Source organism: Mobula birostris, chromosome 26, assembly GCF_030028105.1.
Source record: "Mobula birostris isolate sMobBir1 chromosome 26, sMobBir1.hap1, whole genome shotgun sequence".
In the NCBI taxonomy this organism is placed as follows: Eukaryota; Metazoa; Chordata; class Chondrichthyes; order Myliobatiformes; family Myliobatidae; genus Mobula; species Mobula birostris.
The window spans coordinates 30,796,908-30,819,736 of NC_092395.1; the positions used below are offsets into that span (position 1 = coordinate 30,796,908).

The following is a 22,829-nucleotide window of genomic DNA, read 5'->3' on the forward strand; positions in this document are numbered from 1 at the left end:
CATGAAGGGAGTTAGACTGAAATGGGTATCTCATATCCTCTGTCCAACATCCACTCATCAGATGTAGACTTGTGTCCCATTCTATACTGCTCAGCCATGAGCGCTTTACCACAAGGCTGGTATCTATGGTCATCTTTAGTTGTCACCAGGTGGGGCTGTTAGTTCTTGGGAGAACTGTTGCCAGTAGTCTGTTATAACTAAACTGCCTTACAGTCTTCTTTGATACTGAGAAGTAGGACCCTGGGGGCAGACCTCAGTTACTATCCAGAGGCCTCTGATAGCAACAGGTAGGTAAGGTAGTGAAGTAGTAAGATGGAAAACTTGGCTTTATTGGACTGGATATGGAATAAAAGAGCAGGGAGGTTATGGTACAACTTTACAAAGCGTTGGTTAGTACTCCAGCTGTGGCCTATGTACAGTTCTTGTCACAGGCCCACAGGTCTAGAGAAAGGACGTGATTGGACTAGAGAAGTTGCAGAGGAGATTTCTCAGATGTTACCTGGGGTGGAGTGTTCCAGTTACGAAGAGAGATTCAGTACGATAGGTAGGTTTTCCTGAGACCAGAGGTGGCTGAGGGGATTCTGACAGAGGTATACAAAATTATTAGGGTCATGGATAGTGTAGATGGTAGAAATCTTCACAATAGCAGATATACCTAAAAGTAAAAGGCAGAAGTTTAGGGTAAGGGACAATGAACTTTGGAAGGAAGCTGAGAAAGAACGTTATCACCCGGGGATAGTTAGAATCTGGAATGCACTGCCTGAGTGTGTGGTAGAGGCGGAGACATTCAGAACAGTACCTACATAAGCAGTTGAAGATCCAACACAAAGAACGCTAGTAAATAGGATTATAAGATCTTTATGATCAGCATGGGTATGATAGAGGGGCTGTTTCTGTGTAGTTTGACCCCATAACTCTGGCATTTTTGATTCTAGGCCCACTGGACATTTAGCAGCACCTGAGGCCTAAAGCGCTGGGCTGCAGCGAATGATGTGCTTGTATGCTTCACTAGATCAAAGTGTGCAAAAGGATCAGATCAGGGTGATCAAAGGGAAAGAGGGCGGTGGGTGGAGAGAAGTTCATCGAACACAGAGGCTATTTATTTATTTATTTATTTATTGGGATATAGTGCAGAGCAGGCCATGCCGGCCCTTTGAGCTGTACTGCCCAGTAATCCCTTGATTTAACCCTAGCTTAATCACTGGATAATTTACAATGACCAATTAACCTACCAACTGGTAGGCCTTTGGACTGTGGGAGGAAACTGGAGCACCCACAGGAGACACACGCGGCCACGGCGGGAATGTGCAAACTCCCCACGGGCCGCTGCGGGAATTGAACCCGGGTCACTAGCACTGTAGAGCGTTGTGCTAACCACTACGCTGCCATGCAGCCCTGAGAAGGGTGAGCACTGGCTGCCTGTGTGAGAGGGAAAGGGAAGCCTGGGAGCGCCCCTCGGGGCTTGGGAACCACTTTGGAGGAGTGAGGGTCAGGTGGCTGGTGGAGTGATGCCACAGTGCTGTTTGCCTGCAGAGGAGAGTCAGTGAGGAACTAATTGAGAGACACACTGGCCAAGCTGAATTCCTGGTCAGACTTGTACCAGGAGGCTCCTTCTAAGTCACATGCATTGCACTGTGAATTTCTGCTTCTGGAATAACCCACAGAATTCAGTAAGTACCCATGTGCAAGTTTAAAAAAAAACTATGCTCTCATTTTAGCTTCTTTTCCTATGAGAAGAAGATTCCTACCACCCACCCTATCTGTGCTCTTTATAATGTGTTGCATGCATCCATCCATATCCAGAACCTTTGCAAACTCAGGAAGGAATTTGAAGCAGAACCACGGCCCATGAGAACAAAGCCGCAAGCCCCCAGTACTTGTCCACCATCATTTTGGCATAAAAATGACTAACTGCAGAAAATTATAGCACCACGTGATCAAAATCTAGATACAAATCCAGTAGATACTGAAACTTATTGCAACTCCGTGTGGAGCAACTTGCTTTTATTAATACAACTTCAGTATTCAAGTTATAACCACAAGATGGCGGAAGCAAATTAAACACAGCTGCCGAGAAGTCAATGGAATGAATTTTGGAGACTTGACAGTATTTACAACGCACTGATGCTTCTTTATAATGTGATTGACTTTGCTATTACTGGATGAATTTCCAGGAAAATATGCTCGGAATCTGCCGGTGAAACAATTAACTCCAAAGACCAGCAAAGTCAAAACAGCCAGTATAACTGTCCTCAATATGTACTCCAGGGCAGGAGTAGGCCATTCACCCCTTTAAGCTGATTGTAACCCAACTCTGCATTCCAGTCTGTCTGCAGTAACCCTTCAAACTCTAGGTAACTACCATCTAGTTCAATTATCCAAGTGAAAAAAACACCATGCTCAGCTCTGGTCGAAGCAAAGTGATCACCCAGGACATCTCATGCACTCTCTAAGCTCCCAGTGAAGAACAAATACTTGGCTCAAATACCAGAGGAAATCAGTGCCTGTAGAAGCTACAACTCAACTGATAGCTCACACCAAGGAGCCAGGAATGGACATGCTTGGTAAATTAAAGAGAATTGATACAGTGGAATTAGTCACTCTTAACAGAAACCTTATTTTGTTTTTAATTTGATTCCTAAACTTATTTACAACCATTGCCTGCTGACAACACAGCATGACTCCTGGTAAATAGCTCTTCATGCTGACAGTAATTATGTTATTCTTGTAACTAAAACAGTTCCACCATGAGGGAAATACCCTCTCTCCATTGGAGACCAGGAATCTTTTGATTTTTGCAAATGAGTTTGAAAAGTACATCACAAAGGTACATTAAACAGATTTCAAACAAGAAATATTTTTATCAAAGAGCAGCTCCTCAAATTGGTATCACTTTCCCATTTGGTTACAGAATCTCACTAATGTGGACTGCATAGGACTCTTGGTCTAATGAGGTATATCTTCATGTGGGGGAAGGGGTGCGGGCAGTGGGGAGACAAAGGAGACGTTTGCTTGCTATTGCTATCAAGACCCAATAAAGATGGAGGAATAGGTCAATGAACAGATCACTGCAGGACATGGTGGAGGGTGTATGTGTGACTGACGGGCAGCTTCATAAGAGTAAATAATTACCATGGAAACTATCTAAATGGAAGACAGGCTCTCCTTGCCAATGGCCAACAGCTGTACTTCTACCACCACTTTGGTAGTACCAACGTCTGGCATCAAAACTGGGTTTCTGCAGATCAGCCTCACTCAGAGACACCAGCTCTTCCTCATCAGGATGCTCAGTTAATCACAGAGGATGGGAAAGCAGATCCCTCTGTGTGACACAAACAAGCCACAACTTTCAGTCTTCAATGCAGCCTTCCTTCCAGATGCTGTCTCTTAGATCATGCTAGTCTGTAACAGTCTTGGACCACACTCCATTGCTGACTCTGCTCCCTACCCCTCACCATTTTCTGCACACTTTCTAAGTATTTGCTAGTCATGATGAATGGTCTTCCACCTTTATAGGTTAGCTCTGTTTCTTACTCCATAGATGTTGCCTGACCTGCTGAGTATTTCCAACATTTTCTAATTTTTGTTCCCTGTAGCGCCATCCACTCCATCTGCTGCCCCCAATCACTGCCACTGTGAGCTCTCTCAATAGTCCAGGCATCTACTTCCAGGGGAACAAACAAAATGCTGGAGGAACTCAGCAGGTCAGGGAACATCTATAGAGAGAGAAATGAACAGCCGACATTTCAGGGTAAGATCGTTCATCAGAATTGGAAAGGAAGGAGCAGAAGTCAAAATAAGTTTTGGGGGTGAGGAAGGAGTACAACTGGAAAGTGATAGGTGAAGGCAGGTGAGGGAGAAGGTGTGTGGAGAAATGAGAAGCTGGGAGGTGTATAGGTGGAAGAGGTAAAGGGCTGTAGAAGGAGGAGGAGGAGGAGAGGAGAGGAGACGTGGCAGAAGGGAAAGGAGAAGGGGTATCAGCGAAGTGATGGGCAAGTGAGGAGAAGAGAAGAGGTAAGTGGGGAGCCAGAATGGGGAATAGAAAGAGAGACCGGTATGGGAGAGAAATTAATGGAAGTTAGAGAAATCAATGTTTATGCCATCAGGTTGGAGGCCACCCAGATGGAATATGAAGCGTTGGTCCTCCAACCTGAGCATAGCCTCATCATGGCAGTAGAGGAGGCTATGGATTGGCATATCGGAATGGGAATGGGAGTGGAATTAAAATAGGTGTCCACCAGGAAAATCTGCCTTTTGTAATGGAGACAGCAAGGGTGCTCAACGAAATGGTCTCCCAATCTACATTGGGTCTCACCAATGAAGAGGAGGCCACAGAGTGCCAGATACAGTAGACGACCCTGACAGACTCACAGGTGAAACATCGCCTCTTAGTTTTCCAACCTCCTTCACCTCCCCTCAGTCAACCAGTTCCCCAATCACAAGTAGCACATTGACCCTGACTCCACTGAGTCCTAAAACATCATCCTTCTGCATGTGCCACAAACTTAGCCATTAGGGTGACATCAGTGACTGCCAGGAAGTACTGGAACACCACATACAGTCACCCAAATGCATCCTTTTTCAGACTGACCCAGATGTACAAACTCACTTGGAATTGAAAGCTTACCTGTATGTTGTATGAGGAACAGAAAATCCTGACACAGGGAATTCTAAAACTTCCAACGTCAGATCTCTGTTCTCCCCACTAGACGGCCTTACTTCCAAAAAGTCGGGGTTAAAGCAGAAGGTCGGTGCTTCGTTAATATGGGACACAGTGAATCGAAAAACTCCTTCAAATTAAGAGAGATTATTTTGAATACATCTTAAACTAGTCCTACTACCCCGAGCACCCATGTCCCATCACCAGTCCCAGCTCCAACAGCACCCTGCTCCAATAACAGCAGTACCCATCCCCACAGCATCACATTGTCCTGTCTCAATAGGACCCAGCGCCATTAGCAACAGTGCCCAGCACCACATCTCAATCAACTGTAGTAGAGGTGCAATCACTCAAGTCGAGTGTGATGTTATCCTAAGGGGTTGTCTATTGACAGGTGTTTGTAGAGGCCGATCTGGGATCTACATATTCTGGTGCAGTGTGGGCAAGGGTAAGTGGTAGCTGTGCTTGGTGGTTGTGTCTTTTGGTTACTCTGTCTCTCCTTCCACAGCTCCTTCCTCAACAGATTTCCTCCAGGAAACTACTGAGTGCAATGTCTGCCCAGTTTTTTAGATGTAATATTGAATTTCAGGCTGATTTCAATGTTATGTTTCAAGCATTTCCCCATGAGGGGGAATCACTGACCTTCCTGCAATTGGGAGTAGAGGATCTGTTTAGGGAGATGCGAGTTAAGAACCCTGATGACATGACCTATCCATCAGAAGTTGGTGTTGCTTTCTCATGGTGGAGATGCTGTTCATGTTGGTCTCCTCCTATACGCTGGTGCTAGTATGTTTGTCCTTCCAGCTGATCCTCAAGATCTTCCATAAGGACCTTGGGTGGTGTTGTTCCAGGGTTTTCAGCTGTCTGCTGTAGGTGGTTCATGATTCAGATCCATACAGTAATGTAGGAAGGACAACTGCTCTATAGACCAAAAGTTTTGTTTGGACCTGTAGATCATGGTCTTCAGGGACTCTTTTCCTTAATCTTCATAGGCTCCATTAGAACTACTCAGGTGGTGATTGATCCTTGAGTTGATGTCTACTTTTGAGGAGCGAATGTGGCCAAGGTAGGGAAGGTGGTTGACATCTTCAAGGGTGATATTGTCAACTTTTATGGAGGGCTGGATAAATGGCTGGATGGGCAATATAGGACCTGTGTTTTTTTTATATTCGAAACAAGACCGAGAGCCCTATATACATTCAAAATACATTGGAGATCTTCAGAGCATGCTGCAGTGGTGTTTTCTTCCACATACTGAAGCTCCATGATAGTGGTGGTGTTGACTTTGTTTTTGGCCTTGAACTGGGGTTGAGGTTGAAAAGCCTGCTGTTGGTCCTATGCATGATTGGGATTCCCTGTAGTAGGTCTTGGCCTATGAGGTGAAGGATGACAGCAAGAAAGATAGCAAGTGGGGTGGATGAAATGATGTAGCCCTGCCTGACCACTGTTTTGACAGTGAAGGGTTCTGATTCAGAGCTACTATTGCTGCCTATTGTGACTGATGTGCCAAAACATAGTAGTATCTACCTCAACCAATACCCAAGCTCTACCAACATCCAGGCTTTACCAGTATCCCAGTCCCACCTGAACCAATATCTCAGTCCCACCTGAACCAGCACTCCAACTCAATAGCAGTAGTATCCCAGCCTCTACAATCAAACCCACCAGCCCCATATTGAAAACACAAGCAACAACGAGTCTTCCAGTACACCAGAATAATATAGTGCATGAAACCAAGCTAAGTTTTCTCACTTTTTAAATACATTTTAAGCTCACCCTGCCTTTATAAAGGCATTGCAAATGATACCTCAAGGCCAGACATGCCAATGTCCAGATCTCTGCTCCAAAGCACCAGATTTACAAAGACCATCACAATACACCACAAGGCTTGTGAATAGGGGAAGGTAGAGCAAGGCATAGGATTCCCAGAGGTCAGGGTTTCTACCGCATGGTTTGGGATTCCCAGGGATCAAGGAAAAGTACTGCAGCATGAGAGCTCTCCGGGGAAGTTTGGAATATATTGAGATCTCCAGGATCAGGAGGATATGCTGAGCACTGTAAGATTCTGAGGCACCATAAACAACAGTTTTAACATTTACCTGGAATTCTCCGCTGTCGCCTCAATAAAGTGGATGTCTTTTTCTCATCTGCAATAAACTTCATCAGGTCTTCATCACTTAGTTTATCTTCTTCCTGAATAAATAATGCAAAGTATCCTTTATTCAAACAAACTTTTTCTGATGATTGATGGTACTGAAGGTCTGCCAACGAGGCGGCAAGAACCAAGACAAACCATTAAATATACCGAGACACTGCTGCAATTGTGGACTTCCCTTGTGCAATCTTTCCCAGTGAGACAATTAACAAAATACAGGGCAAATGATGAAGAATTTAAGCACTGGGAAAATGTAAATAATTGGAAATGTGCCTAAGTTCATGGAATGAGTGACTATGATGGGTTAAATGTGATAGAGATCATTTCTGAGACTAGGCTCAAATTGATAGTTGTTGTTATAGTGATATTGAGAGTGGTGAAGAGTAAACAGAATATTCATTGTACAGTTAATCCTCGTAACCAACTGTGTCGAAAGATTAAAGCTCTCGGTTCAGAATGGGCATCAATTAACTCCACAGGTTCTTAGACCTGAAAAACTGAAATCATCAGAAAGCTACAGATTTAAAAAGATTGGAACTTTCTGGGGCCATCAATTGGCTGTTCAACATCAATGGGTTGGAGTTTGTGAAAAAAAGCAAGAACTTGCTTTTAATTAACATCTACTTTACGTATATTTGAAAGAGTTCTACAACCAAAACATTTTTCAATAACTTGCATCTGTTGTAAGCTAGAAAATGCAACAAATAATTTGTGCAAACAAGGTCTCACAAACAAGATAAGGCTGGGGAAGAGAAAGCAATGGCACGGATACTGTATGGTAATGTAATTGGTGGAAATTCACAACCACCAACATTGAGTTGGGGTTTATTTTAAGAGGTTGGTCTGACGTGATGATGTAATTACATGAAGTTTTTTTTAAACCACACTTTGTGTTCAGTGTTTGAAGGACAAAAATGAATTTTAACAGTTTTTCTTAAGAACGCCTCGCCGTTTGATTTGCAAAACCCTACAATACCAGAGAGATCTCCCCCTCTCTCCTCCAACCTTCTCCGGTCTTTCCCCACCTTCACTCCTTAAACACAAGCTTAGGTTTTTGTTTTCAACCAACAGTGTTATAGTTAATGCATCTCTAACTGCAGACTTTCTTCCTCCCTGGAGGAAACAGACTCATAACATATCGAACAGTAAGCTTTCTTCTTTTTCAACTCAGGATTCAGGGTACAAGCCACCTGCCACAGCTAACACAAGCACTGAATACCAGGAGTTCCTCTGTTGAGATACGTGGTGAGCATAAAATATAAGAAAGAACAATGATTACTTTTGGTAAAGTTGCCACCATTTTATATCATTAAATAAAGCAATGGTTTCCTTTTTCCAAAACACCTTCTGTATACAAAGTGTCCCAGGGTGTAACAGAGAGGTCAAGAAAATAAATGTTGAGGAAGGATATGTGCGGGAAGTTGACCAAAACTTTGACTGCAGAGGGTGAGTTTAAGGGAAATTAAAAGGAGACGACAAGGTTGGTTGGGGAAGTTATCCACAACATGAAATCTTGGAGAGTGAAGTTATGATGTCAATGGAGAAGAAAAAGGAGAAATGAACAAGGCATAATTGAATGGAAAGCTCAAACAGCATAGGAACCAACGATAGGGTTGAAGAGAAGAACAAGAATTTGAAATTCATTTTGGGAAGTGAAAGATTCTATTCCCTCTCCTCCCACTCCATCAGCAAAATAAGAAACAAGAACATGTTTCATGCTGTGAGCTTGGCAGAAAGACAACAACTAGGCACACATCATTTCACTCCAGAGTCAGTTCATTGGTTCAGAGGTTTCTAACCTGCGGTCCATGGACCCCTTGTTTAATGGTATTGGTCCATGGCATAAAAAATCTTGGGAATCCTTGGGGATGGGGTTCTCACTACTTGCTCTGTCACTCCAAGTTCATTGTGCAAGTTTACATAGAAAAGAGTCACTTGAAGACCTGGAGTGGGGGGGAGCTGAACACAAATGCACATACACTCAAAATTGAAAAGCCACAGAAAGGTAGAGAAACTGACTCAAGAGGAAGTTTTCCCTGAAACTGGAAGCAGGTCAGTAACTCACAGAGAGCAAGCTGCACATTACAGACAGAGATTTAGTCTGAGGGAGAATGTATCATGCTGTGCAGTCACTATACCTGTTTATTGAACACGTTGAGAATATACTGTCTAGGTCGTAATAAGGGGATGTTGCATTTGCTGTCCAATGAGTTCGAGTGCACTTCAGTCCCAACACCTGCATAAAAAGATAGAGGAAAATTTATAGGAACTACACACTGCTAGGTTCCTCATTCTTCATGATCATGAGCTGCTTTGTTATATTGTAAGTAGCAAGAAGAAAATTAATTGGATAGCACTTACAGTCGACAAGCTGATCTTTATGTACTGAAACATTCTATAACACTAACCTTCCTATTTGTGTGTGAAATCAGCAGGATTAGATGTAAAGCCTAATTTACACAATGTCCAAACTTACTTTCTAATGACTTCAATAGTGAGTAAAATCAGGAAGTGTTTTACAGTTTCTTGGCTGAATGGGTGAGGTTAAAATTGCTGCAATACTTGGATTAACACTTCAACACACATCCCAGCACCAGCAATGTCAATGACAACAATGGCAACTTGCATTTATGAAACCCTTTTGATGTAGCAGAGAGGGAAAATACTTCTGCGTTGTGGAAAGACCCAGTTTAGCATCATCCTGCTGGTTGACACTTGTGGGACAGACCACCTGGGAATATCAGGTGCAGTTAGTTCACTGGGAAAATGGGTGAGTGTACAACAGACTGAACTCATGTCCCAACTAGAACCCGCCATCCTGCATATGGTAAAAAAAAAGTGTAGCAAAACATTCTAAAGCGCTCAAGGGCCTCATCATCTCTCACGTAGTCCATGTTGAACTATTATTCTGCCAAGACCCATCAACTTGCACCCAGACCATAGACCTCCATGCCCCTTCCAAATATACCTATCAAGTTTCTCTTAAATGCTCAAATTGAACCCACATCCACCACTTCTGCTGGAAGCTTTTTCAATATTCTCACCACCCTTTGAGTGAAAAAGTTTCCCCTCCCAACCTCAGAAGAAAAAGCCTGCTTGCATTTACGCTATCTATACAATTCATAAATTTGCATACTTCCATTAAATTTCCCTTCATTTTCCTACACTCTAGGGAATAAGATCCTAACTTATTCAACCTTTCACTACAAGTCAGGTCCTCAAAGTCCTGGCAACATCCTTGTAAATTTTCTCTACACTCTTTCAACCTTATTCTACATCTTTCCTGTAGGTAGGTGACCAAAACTGCACACAGTACTCTAAATTAGGCCTCACCAACATCTTCTACAACTTCAACATAACATCTCATCTCCTGTACTCAGTACATTGACTTATGAAGACCAATGTGCCAAAAACTCTCTTTACGAACTTATCTAACTGTAATGCCACCTTCAAGGAATAATAGATAGAAACATAGAAAACGTACAGCACAATACAGGCTCTACGGCCCACAAAGTTGCACCGAACATGTCTTTACCTTAGAAATTACCCAGGGTTACCCACAGCCCTCTATTTTTTCTAAGCTCCATGTAACTATCCAGGAATCTCTTAAAAGACCCTATCGTATCCGTTTCCACCACTGTCACTGGCAGCCCATTCCATGCACTCATCACCCTCTGCGTAAAAAACATACTCCTGACATCTCCTCTGTACCTCCTTCCAAGCACTTTAAAACTGTGCCCTCTCATGCTGGCCATTTCAGCCCTGGGAAAAAGCCTCTGACTATCCACACGATCAATGCCTCTCATCATCTTATACACCCCTATCAAGTCACCTCTCATCTTCCGTCGTTCCAAGGAGAAAAGGCTGACTTCACTCGACCTATTCTCATAAGGCATGCTCCCAATCCAGGCAGCATCCTTGTAAATCTCCTCTGTACCCTTTTTATGGTTTCTACATCCTTCCTGTAGTGAGGGGACCAGAACTGAGCACAGTACTCCAAGTGGGGTCTGACCAGGGTCCTATATAGCTGTAACATTACCTCTCGGCTCCTAAACTCAATCTCATGATTGATGAACGCCAATACACCGTATGCCTTCTTAGTCACAGAGTCAACCCGCGCAGCAGCTTCGAGTGTCCGATGGACTCGGACCCCAAGATCCCTCTGATCCTCCACACTGCCAAGTGTCTGACCATTAATACTATACTCTGCCATCATATTTGACCTACCAAAAAGAACCACCTCACACCTATTCGGACCGAACTCCATCTGCCACTTCTCAGCCTAGATTTGCATCCTATCAATGTCCTGCTGTAACCTCTGACAGCCCTCCACACTATCCACAACACCCCCAACCTCCGTGTCACCAGCAAATTTACTAACCCATCCCTCCACTTCCTCACCCAGGTTATTTATAAAAATCACGAAGAGTAGGGGTCCCAGAACAGATCCCTGAGGCACACCACTGGTCACCGGCCTCCATGAAGAATATGACCTGTCTACAACCACTCTCTGCCCTTTGTGGGAAAGCCAGTTCTGAATCCACAAAGCAATGTCCCCTTGGATCCCATGCCTCCGTACTTTCTTAATAAGCCTTGCATGGGGTACCTTATCAAATGCCTTGCCGAAATCCATATACACTACATCTACTACTCTACCCCCCTCAATGTGTCTAATCACATCCTCAAAAAACTCAATAGGTGCATAAAGTATGATCTTCCATTGACAAAGCCATGCCGACTATTCCTAATCATATTATGCCTCTCCAAATACTCATAAATCCTGCCTCTCAGGATCTTCTCCATCAACTTACCATCCACTCAAGTACGAGTCACTGGTCTATAATTTCCTGGGCTATCCCTACAACCTTTGTTCTACCACACTGTGAAATGCCCTACCACTCACTGTGCCAGTCCTACTTTGGTTTTCCTTCCCAAAGTGCAACATCTCACACTTGTCTACATTCAATTCCATCTTCTATTTTTCAGCCCACGTTTCCAGCTGCTCTAGATCTCCCTGCAAACTTTGATAACCTTCCGTGCTGCCTACCATGCCCCCGATCATGGTATCATCGCAAATTTGCCGATCCAGTTTAACCCATTATAAGACCATAAGATGTAAGAGCAGAAATAGGCCATTTGGCCCACCATATCTGCTCCAACATTTCATCATGGTTGATCCAATTTTCCTCTCAGCCTCAGTCTCCTGCCTTCTCCTCAAATCCCTTCATGCCCTGTCCAATCAAGAATATATAAACCACAGTGCCTATAAAAAGTATTTACACCCCCACCCCGCCTTGGAAGTTGCAGAGTTGTTTGAAGTGTTCTTTTGTCTTCATGGTGTAATTTTGCCAGGATACTAACTCACCAGCAGTTGGACCTTCCAGATACAGTTGTATTTTTACTACAATCAATTGAAACACAGGTCTCCAAAATCAGATCTCCATTTGACTAATTATGTGACTTCTAAAACCAATTGGCCGCACCAGTGATGATTTGGTGTGTCATATTAAAGGCGGGGGGGGGGGTGTATACTTAAGCAATCAAGTATCTTGTGCTTTATATTTGTAATTAATTTAGATCACTTTGTAGAGATCGGCTTTCACTTTGACACTGAAGAGTCTTTTTCTGTTAACCAGTGTCAAAAAAGCCCAATTAAATCCAATAGACAATAGGTGCAGGAGTAGGCCATTCGGCTCTTCAAGCCAGCACTGCCATTCACTGTGATCATGGCTGATCATCCACAATCAGCGTCCAGTTCCTGCCTTATCCCCATAACCTTTGATTCTGCTATCTTTAAGAGCTCTACCCATCCTTTTCTTTAAAGCGTCCAGAGACTTGGCCTCCACAGCCTTCTGGGGCAGAGCATTCCATATATCCACCACTCTGGGTGAAAAAGTTTTTCCTCAACTCCGTTCTAAATGGCCTACCCCTTATTCTTAAATTGTGGCCTCTGGTTCTAGACTCACCCATCAGCAGGAACATGCTTCCTGCCTCCAGCGTGTCCAATCCCTTAATAACCTTATATGTTTCAATCAGATCCCCTCTCATCCTTATAACCAATAAAATATTAAAACTTCTCGGGGGGGGTGCGGTTTGAGTACTTTTTATAGGTGCTGTGCATATAGACTTGGCCTCCGCAGCTGCCTGTAGCAACAAATTCCACAGATTTGCCACTCTCTGGTTAAAGAAATTCCTCCTCATCTCAATTCTAAAAGGACAGCCCTCAATTCCGAGGCCGTGTCCTCTGGTTTCCGATGATAATCTCTGGATTATCATCCAGATCATTGACTTAGATGACAAACAATGGCGGACCAAGTAATGATCCCTGTGGCACACTTGTAGTCAGAGAGGCAACAACTACTACCACTCTCTGGCTTCACTTGCCAAGCTAATGTCCATTCAATTTACTACCTCATCTTCAATGCCAAGTGAGTCAACCTTGTTAACCATGATCCCACGTGGAACCTTGTCAAAGGCCTTGCTAAAGCCAGACATTCCACCCTGCAAAAACTCATTTCAGGGAGGTAGCACCATCAATTTGCAGGAGACTCCTGGGAGAGGTGGGATGTCTGCAATAGGGTAGCTCCTTAGCAGCTAGCCAGCGAGTTTAAATAACGTTAGCTATGCTAATGAACGAATGACACCTGTTAAACTCACCTCAACATGTCTTTCACAGTCTTAACCCACCATGGGCAATAGAAAAGTCACTGTTGCAAACAGTGCAGCGAGCAACACTGTCATTACTTTTGACCCCTATTAGGCAGGGGTGCACTTTAGTGTAGTCTGGGGTGTCGTACGTTTTATATTTTTTTGGAACACTCTATAATGGCGCGCTCTCGCTGCCTCTCTCGTGGTCGCTCGTGCGCTCTCAAGCGCTCTCGTTTGCTTTCTCTCTCTCCCCCTCTCGCTCGCGCGCTAGCTTGCCTTCACTCTCGCTTGCTTTCTCTCTCGCTCGCTCTCAAAAAAATTGATTTCCGTGATATTGTATATAATTTGCGGGCATCAGGGAGCCACTATTAATATGTGGGAGACTCCCAGAAGTTCCGGGAGAGGTGGGATGTTTGTAAAGCCCATGTAGACAACATTCACTGCCCTTCCCTTCATCAACTTTCCTGTCAACATCTTCAAAAAACTCTATAAGATTGGTTGGAAACAACGTATCACGCACAATGCCACGTTGACCATCCCTAATCAGCCCCTGTCTATCCACTGACACTAGTGTCACAGACTCTCAAACTGAAAATGACTCACCATTTTCTCTCCTCTAATTGATCTCCAAACCATGTGGGTATATTCCTACAATCCTACATGTTTCAATAATATTTTCAGTTGTAGCTTACTGAAGATTTCTGGAGGTTTAAATACACAACATCCATTAACTTGCTCTGCACCTCCGCTTCTCCCCAGCTGTCTGCCACTTACAACCACAAACATACTTATTTAGTTGTCAAATATGATTTTCCTTTCATAAATCCATGTTAATTTTGTCCAGTCCTATTAAAGTAATCAAATTGTCGTTTCCATTTTCTTCATAATAGATTTGAACACTTTCCCTAAAAATGATATCTAACTAAATGATCTATAACAAATAAACTCTTCTCAGTCTTCCAGCCGGGTAAAAGTATTGATTATAACCGACATTTCGATGACAAACTCTGTCAATTTCATCTGAGATGATGCCTGGGCATGTCTACATAGAACATAGAATAGTACAGCACAGTACAGGCCCTTCGGCCCACAATGTTGTGCCGACCCTTAACCCTGCCTCCCATATAACCTGCCCCAACCTTAAATTCCTCCATATACCTGTCTAGTAGTCTCTTAAATTTCACTAGTGTATCTGCCTCCACCACTGACTCAGGCAGTGCATTCCACGCACCAACCACTCTCTGAGTAAAAAACCTTCCTCTAATATCCCCCTTGAACTTCCCACCCATTACCTTAAAGCCATATCCTCTTGTATTGAGCAGTGGTGCCCTGGGAAAGAGGTGCTGACTGTCCACTCTATCTATTCCTCTTAATATCTTGTACACCTCTATCATGTCTCCTCTCATCCTCCTTCACTCCAAAGAGCAAAGCCCTAACTCCCTTAATCTCTGATCATAATCGATACTCTCTAAACCAGGCAGCATCCTGGTAAATCTCCTCTGTACCCTTTCCAGTGCTTCCACGTCCTTCCTATAGTAAGGTATATGTCTAGTTTACAATCAATTTCCAGTTCTTATTTAGAGCCAGAAAACAAGGTGAGAGAGTGGAAGCCTGACTGGATGAGGACTAACCAATCAGGAGGGATGGACCACAAGGGTATAAATACCATTAGACTAGACATGCCCAGGCATCATCCCTGATAAAGATGGCAGAGTTTGTCATGAAAACGTCAGTTCAAATTAATACCTGTACCCGGCTAGAAGCCTGAGAAGAGTTTATTCATCATATATGCCAGGAAAGCACCAGATCCTTTTTCAAATCATCTATAGTTCCCCATTTCCTCCCTCATTAGAATACGTTCTTCTAGAATATATAAAATTCTGACAATCTGTGCATCAACTATCTCATTAGTTTTCATTTTCAAAACCTAAGGCCTGAGGATATTTCAGCTGGTAGATCCGTTTACCTTCACAATGCTTTTTTTAATGAATGCTAAATTTTTTTCAATCCCTTATTCAGTCCATGACACAAATGAACAATTTGATTGGATCAGCTGACCTCCACTGTTGGCTTCTTTGTCCGGTGAATTCTGGGATTCACTGTTGGAAATCAGGCTCGTGAGATCAATAGCCGCCCAAGCAAAAGGCATCCGATAGGACTTCAGGCGTTGGCAGAAGGAAGCTGCCTGGAACCGAAGTTTTCCAATTTTTTCTTTACTCTGGAAAAGTATTTTTAAAAAGGTAAGTTCAAGGCCATGAGGAAAATCTACAGGGATAGTGAAGACCTAGCAATGACCACAGTAAACAGGCAAAGGACATCACACTGAGCAGGAAAAGCAACCCAGCCACTGTATAATGGTAGCACTCCTGTTCCTTTTTGAGTTTAAAAATTCTGTGCTTCTCTTGCAGGATGTGAGAAGTCAAGCAGACCTCCTCTGTCCCTGGTGACTATACCTGCAAGAAGTACATCTGGCTGCAAGTCCTTGATGACCATGTTAGGGAACTGCAGCTGGTTCTGGATGCTCTGCAGGTCATTCTGGAGACTGAGGGGTTGGCAGACAGGAGTTGCAGCAAGGCAGTTATAATGAAGTTGCAGGAGGCCGGTAGTAGGGTGATTCTCAGCAGAGGGAGAGGGAGAGGGAATAGGCAGTCTGTGCAGAGTACACCTGCGTCTGTCCCTTCCATAAGAAGTATTTGAATAGTGTTGGAGAGGGGTGTGACCTACCAGGCAAAGGCCACAGAGGCCGGGTGTCTGGCATTCAATCTGCTTTCATGGCTCGGAAGGGAAGGAGGGGAGAAGAGGAGAGCAGTGATAGGGGATTCATGGGTTAGAGGAACAGACAGCGGATTCCGTGGACGTGAACCGGGCTCCCGATGGTACGTTGCCTCCCAGGTAGGGAGGGCATAGAGTGACATCTCAGACTGAATCCACAGCATTCTAAAGGGGAAAGGTGAACAGTCAGAAGCCATGGTACATATTGGTACCAACGACATAGCTGGGAAAAGGATGAGATCCTGAGGAGCATATATAAGGAGTTGGGAAGGGATCTGAAAAGCGGGATTTCAAGGATAGTAATCTCCAGATTGCTGCCTGTGCCATGCACCAGCGAGGGCAAAAATAGGATGTTTTGACAGATGAAGGTGTGACTGAAAAGTTGGTGTGGGGGGGCAGGGTGTCTGATTTCTGGATAATTGGGACCTCTTCTGGGGGAGGTATGAGCAGTACAAAAGGGATGGGAACTCTGGAGGAGCCGATGTCCCTGTGGACAGGTTCACTAGAACTGTTGGGAAGAGTTTAAACTAGACTAGGAGGAGAATGCTAACTATTGTGAGAAGATGGAGCTGTTGGTGTACAGCTAGATGCAATATGCAAAGAGACTGTAGGATAGGAAAAATACTGGAGGTACTCAGCAGGCCAGGGAGTATCTATGGAAAAAAGCACAGTCAACTTGCATTAACACACTCACTTGGACAGGTTGAAATGTGTTTAATGCGAGAATAATTAAGAACAGGGGTGATGAACTTAAAGCATGGATCAGTACATAGAATTATGATGTGTGACCATTACTGAGAATTGGTTGATGCAAGGGCAGGACTGGTGGTGTTTGATGTTCTGAGGTTTAGATCAGCAGTCCCCAACCACCGGGCCGCGAGGAAGCAATATGATTTGGCGATATGAGTTAGCTGCACCTTTCCTCATTCCCTGTCACAGCCACTGATCAGCCATTACGCATGTGAGGTCATGACCCGCGCATCATCCGTGTCAGGGCGGGAAGGCGATCAACTCCTCGAGCTTGCAAATGACAACGGGCTGAAAAGTATGTTTGACATAACATTTCTGTCAGCATTTTGGATCAAAGTCAAGGCTAAATATCCTGAGATACCACAGAAGCACTGAAAACGTTGCTTCCATTTCCAACATTTTTCTGCGAAGCAGAGTTTTCTGCAATGAATGCAACGAAAACTAAACTGTGGAATAGACTGGACATCAGGAACCCCCCTTCGAGTATTGCTGTCTCCCATCACCCCTCGATGGGACCGTCTTGTTGCAGGGAAACAAGCCCAGGGCTCCCACTGATTCAGCGATATTGGTGTGTTGCAATGACTTTATATATTCATACGGGGAAAATATGCGCTGTGTGTTTAATATCCAAATGTTACTTAAAATGTTATGATGCTATTGACTTATAAGTGACCTATATAACCATATAACAGTTATAGCACGGAAACAGGCCATCTCCGCCCTTCTAGTCCGTGCCCGACGCTACTCTCACCTGGTCCCGCCGACCTGCACTCAGCCCATAACCTTCCATTCCTTTCCTGTCCATATACCTACCCAATTTTTCTTTAACTGATCATATCAAATCTGTTTCTGCCACTTCTACTGGAAGTTCGTTCAACACTTACTTCAAGCTCCCCTGATACTTGACTTAATCATTATGTCCATGCGAGGAAAATATGTGCTCCATGTTTAATATTAAATTCATTAGATAAACCCTATTAGAAACAAAATTGAGTGTATTACCCACTTATCACCTATATTCCGGTAGTGATTAACACCCACCCCCACGATCCCACAAACATAATCGCCAAAAAGGATTTGCTTGGGTGGGGGGGGGGGGGGGGATCGGCAGGTCACGACGCGCATGCACATTGGTGCCCGCGCAAGGCTTCATGGTCATTGTAGCCTTTTGGGTAAACAACGCAATTGACTGCTACTCTTGTCTGTTGGCAACCCTACCCCACCCCCCACCCCCGGTCGGCCGGTCCGCAAGAATTTTGTCAATATTAAACCGGTCCACAGTACAAAAAAGGTTGGGGACCTCTGGTTTAAGAGACTCATAGATAGGCACATGGATGAAAGAAAGTTTGAGGATTATGGGCTATGTACCATACTGCGCAAAAGTCTTATAGACACACATATATAGCTAGGGTGCCCAAGACTTTTCCAAAAATACTGTAGCATCAACTTAGTGTATGCAATTTACAATGTACAGTAAGAACTAAAGACTGGTTCTCACCTGAATTAATATCTGCTGTGTTCCAATAACTCCAGTATACTCCCTAACCGCGAGCATAAACGGTATCAAGCTCATCAGGGAATGAACCTCATTGTCATTTACAGTACTGTGCAAAAGTCTTAGGAACTGTAGCTATATACAGCTATACGTAGCTATAAAAAGAATTCAGCCTCCTTGGAAATTTTCATGTTTCATTGTTTTACAAAATTGAATCACAGTGGATTTAATTTGTTTTTTTTTGCCGCTGATCAACAGAAAAGGACTCTTTCATGTCAAAGTGAAAACAGATCTCTACAAAATGATCTAAATTAATTACAAATATATTTTTAAGGCATCCGTTAGTCTTGCGAGACCATGGATCTGCGCCTGGAAAGTCTTCACTCTCCAGGGCGCAGACCTGGGCAAGGTTGTATGGAAGACCAGCAGCTGCCCATGCTGCAAGTCTCCCCTCTCCAGGACACCAATATTGTCCAAGGGAAGGGCATTAGGACCCATACAGCTTGGCACCAGTGTCGTCGCAGAGCAATGTGTGATTAAGTGCCCTGCTCAAGGACACAACATGCTGCCTCGGCTGGGGCTCGAACTCACGACCTTCAGGTCACTAGTCCAATGCCTTATCCACTAGGCCACGTGCCCACACTTACAAATATAACACACAAAATAATTGATTGCATAAGTATTCATCTACCTTTAATATGACACACTAAATCATCACTGGTGCAGCCAATTGATTTTAGAAGTCACAAAATTAGTTAAATGGAATCTGCTTTTGGAGATGTGTGCAGTCAAAGTGTTTCAATTGATTCCAGTAAAAATACAGCTGTATCAGGAAGCTCCAACTGCTGGTGAGTCAGTATCCTGGCAAAGCTACCCATGAAGACAAAAGAACAATCCAAGCAACTCCACAAAAAGGTTATTGGAAAGCACAAGTAAGGAAATGGATACCAGGAAATTTCCAAGTCACTGAATATCCCTTGGAGTACAGTCATGCATCAAGAAACAGAAAGAATATGGCACAACTGTAAATCTGCCTAGAGCAGCCTGTCCTCAGAAACTGAGTGACCTTGCAAGAAGTGGACTAGTGAGGGAGGCCACCAAGGGATCTATGTCAACTCTGGAGGAGTTACAAGCTTCAGTACCTGAGATGGGAGAGACTGTGCATACAACTGTTGCTCGGGTGCTTCACCAGTTGCAGTTTTACAGGAGAATGGCAAAGAGAAAAAAGCCCACTGTTGAAAGAAACTCAAATGAAATCTCAGCTGGTTTTCCAGAAGGCATATGGGAGAAACTGAAGACAGCTGGAAGAAGGTTCTATGGTCGGATGAAACCAAAATTGAGCTTTTTGGCCATCAGACTAAACTCTATGTTTGGCATAAGCCATACACGATACATCATCAAAAACACACCATCCCTACCATGAAACATGGTGGTGGCTGCATCATGCTGTGGGGATGCTTCACTGCAACAGGCCCTGGAAAGCTTGTGAAGGTAGAGGGTAAAATAAATGTAACAAAATACAGGGAAATCCTGGAGAAAAACATGATGCAGTCTGCAAGAAAACTGCAACTTGGGAGAAGATTTGATTTCCAGCAAGACAATGATCCCAAGCATAAAGCCAAAGCTACACAGGAACAGCTTAAGAACAACAAATTTAATGTCCTGGAGTGGCCAAGTCAGAGTCCAGCATTTGAGAATTGAGAATTTGTGGCAGGACTTGAAAAGTGCTGTTCACCCACGATCCCCATGCAATCTGACAGAGCTTGAGCAGTTTAGTAAAAAAGAATGGAGACAAATGGCAGTGTTCAGATGTGCAAGGCTGATAGAGACCTATCTACACAGACTCAAGGCTGTAATTGCTACCAAAAATGCATCTACTAAATACTGACTTGAAAGGGGTGAATACTTATGCCATCAACTATTTTGTGTTTAGTATTTATAATTAATTTAGATCACTTTGTAGACATCTGTTTTCATGTTGACACAAAGAGCCTTTTTCTGTTGTCAGTGTCAAAAAAGCAAAACTAAATCCACTGAGATTCAATATTGTAAAATGATAAAACATAAAACTTTCCTGGGGGGTGGGGTGAGTACTTTTTAGAGGCACTGTATATACGTGCCTAAGACTTTTGCACAATACTGTAGGAGGGAAGGATTAGATTGATCGTGGAGTGGGTTAAATGGTTGGCATAACATTATGGGCTGAAGGGCCTGTACTGTGCTGTACTGTTCTATGTTCCAGTATGGAACATCACTGACAAGAGGTGCAGAATTGAGGGAGTGATGCACGGTCAGATGTGCTGCTTTGCAATAGCCAATAATAAGCTGATATCTATCTGAATCCCAGATGGAGAGAGAAGATCCCACAGCATTAACCTTAAGACAAAGAAATTCTCAGCATTGTCCTGGACAACCAACGTACAAAGCAGGTTATTACATTAGCCTGTGTGGGACTCCGCAGTGTATAGTTCTGCGCTCCGGAACTATAAAATCACATTGTATCGTGTATAGGAGGAGGAAATGGTTTATCCCTGGTGTCCTGTGAATATTTATCCCTCAATGTTACTGAAACATAATGTTTGCTCATTACCACTTTGTTGTTCATGAGTTCCTACTGCACACCAGTTCACTGTGGTGAGTTACAACTACAAAAAATACCAATCACTGCATAGCACTTTGTAACATCATTTGGCTGTATGATTAGATAGCAGAAGTTATATAAACACCAGTGGTGATCGGTTTATTTCAGAGCAGCTCACTGAAATATTTGTATAATTAAATATTTACAAAGCTCTTCCATTAACCACATCCACATTCACCACACCCTTCCTAAAACCCATCACCCCCCCATTAGCCATCTTCTTGTACCTGCCCCTACGCCTCTTTCACTAACCTTTTCTGTACCCAGCACATCCCCATTCACTAATCATTCAGATCATGCCACATCCCATAGACCAACCCTTCCTCTGTCCACCGATCCTCATTTGCTATCTTCTTCCACCATCACACCCTTTTCACCAGCCCCTCCCAACAGCTGCTTCATCTACGTCCACATTCTCCTCCCGCAACACAGCGCATTCACTACCCCTCCTGTCAGCCACATCCTTCTCATAATCATTCGCACAAGCACACCTTAACTTACCAGTTACGTACATCAATTACTCACACCAGCAACGCCCAATACGAACCAGGCCTCTATTCATTGTGTCAACTTCCCTTTAACTAAACCTGGTGCATTAACACCTCCTCCCTATAAGCACAGGACAGGACTTAACCACAGTAGGATCAAGCTTGGCAGTGAGTTGTCAAGTCTACCCACAAGCAGAGTCAGTAATTCGTCACCAAGGGAATGTTTATGTGAGGCAAACTGCACTCTATTCTTCCAAAAGAGACCACCATACACCAACAGAGGATAAAAATTGGACGAAAATCTCAACACATATCACAGGCATCATAACAGAAACAAGAAACCAACAGTAATTAGGTTTTTAAAGCACAGTGTTAATATTCATTAACCTAACAGTTAATTAACCTATCATAAATCTCTCCCATAAAACTGAAATGACAAAAATCATTCTGATACAGATATTGGATTCACACCAAGTAATTTGTGCTCAAGAAGATTTTTTGCAAGCAGGTGTTCTATTGAGGGAAGTATTGGCTAATACGAATATGACTGAATACAGTCACACAATTATTTTTAAAAAAACAGGATGGAGGCATTAATTGAAAAAGCAGCATTTCCCACCCATCCCTGATTGCCCTGAGAAAAAGAAACCTTCTTAAACTAAAGTAACACTCGCAAAATGCTGGAGGAACTCAGCAGGTCAACGCAGCATTTAGGGAAATGAATAAACAGTCAATGTTCGGGCCGAGACCCTTCATCGGGACTGGAAAGGAAGGGATAATAAGCCAGAATAAGAAGGTGTTGGGGCAGTGGGAGGGAGAGACAGCTGTACAAAGTAGAGGTGATAAGTGAAGCCAGGTGGGTGGGAGAGGAAATGAAGTAAGAAGCTGGGAGGTGATAAGTGATAAAGGTAAAGGTCTGGAGAAGAAGGAATCTGATAGGAGAGGGGAGTGGATCATGGGAGAAAGGGAAGGACAGGGGGCACCAGAGGCACCAGTAGAAGATGATAGGAAAATGAGGGAAGGGTGGTAAGGGTGGGAAATTGGAGAGGAGGGAAGGGGGAGGGGGGACAATTACCAGAAGTTGGAGAAATCGATGTTCATTCCATCTAATTGGAGGCTACCTAGATGAAATATGACCTGAGAGTGGCTCATCATGGCACTTGAGGAGGCCATGGACCGACATGTCAGAATGGGAATGGGACTTGGAATTAAAAGGAAAT

At 43.6% G+C, this 22,829-nt stretch overlaps 1 protein-coding gene across 3 annotated transcripts in view; it reads right to left on the reverse strand.

The window, feature by feature from the left end:
• Positions 1 to 22,829, reverse strand: part of LOC140188166 (dedicator of cytokinesis protein 7-like) — a 255,411-nt gene that overhangs the window by 171,846 nt on the left and 60,736 nt on the right. For all 3 annotated transcript variants that reach the window (XM_072244167.1, XM_072244166.1, XM_072244168.1), the window contains exons 11-14: positions 15,522 to 15,681; positions 8,954 to 9,051; positions 6,760 to 6,853; positions 4,628 to 4,790 (exon numbers count right to left, since the gene is read on the reverse strand). In XM_072244167.1, the coding sequence (XP_072100268.1) occupies positions 4,628 to 4,790; positions 6,760 to 6,853; positions 8,954 to 9,051; positions 15,522 to 15,681 (515 nt within the window). The remainder of the gene's footprint in view (positions 1 to 4,627; positions 4,791 to 6,759; positions 6,854 to 8,953; positions 9,052 to 15,521; positions 15,682 to 22,829) is intronic.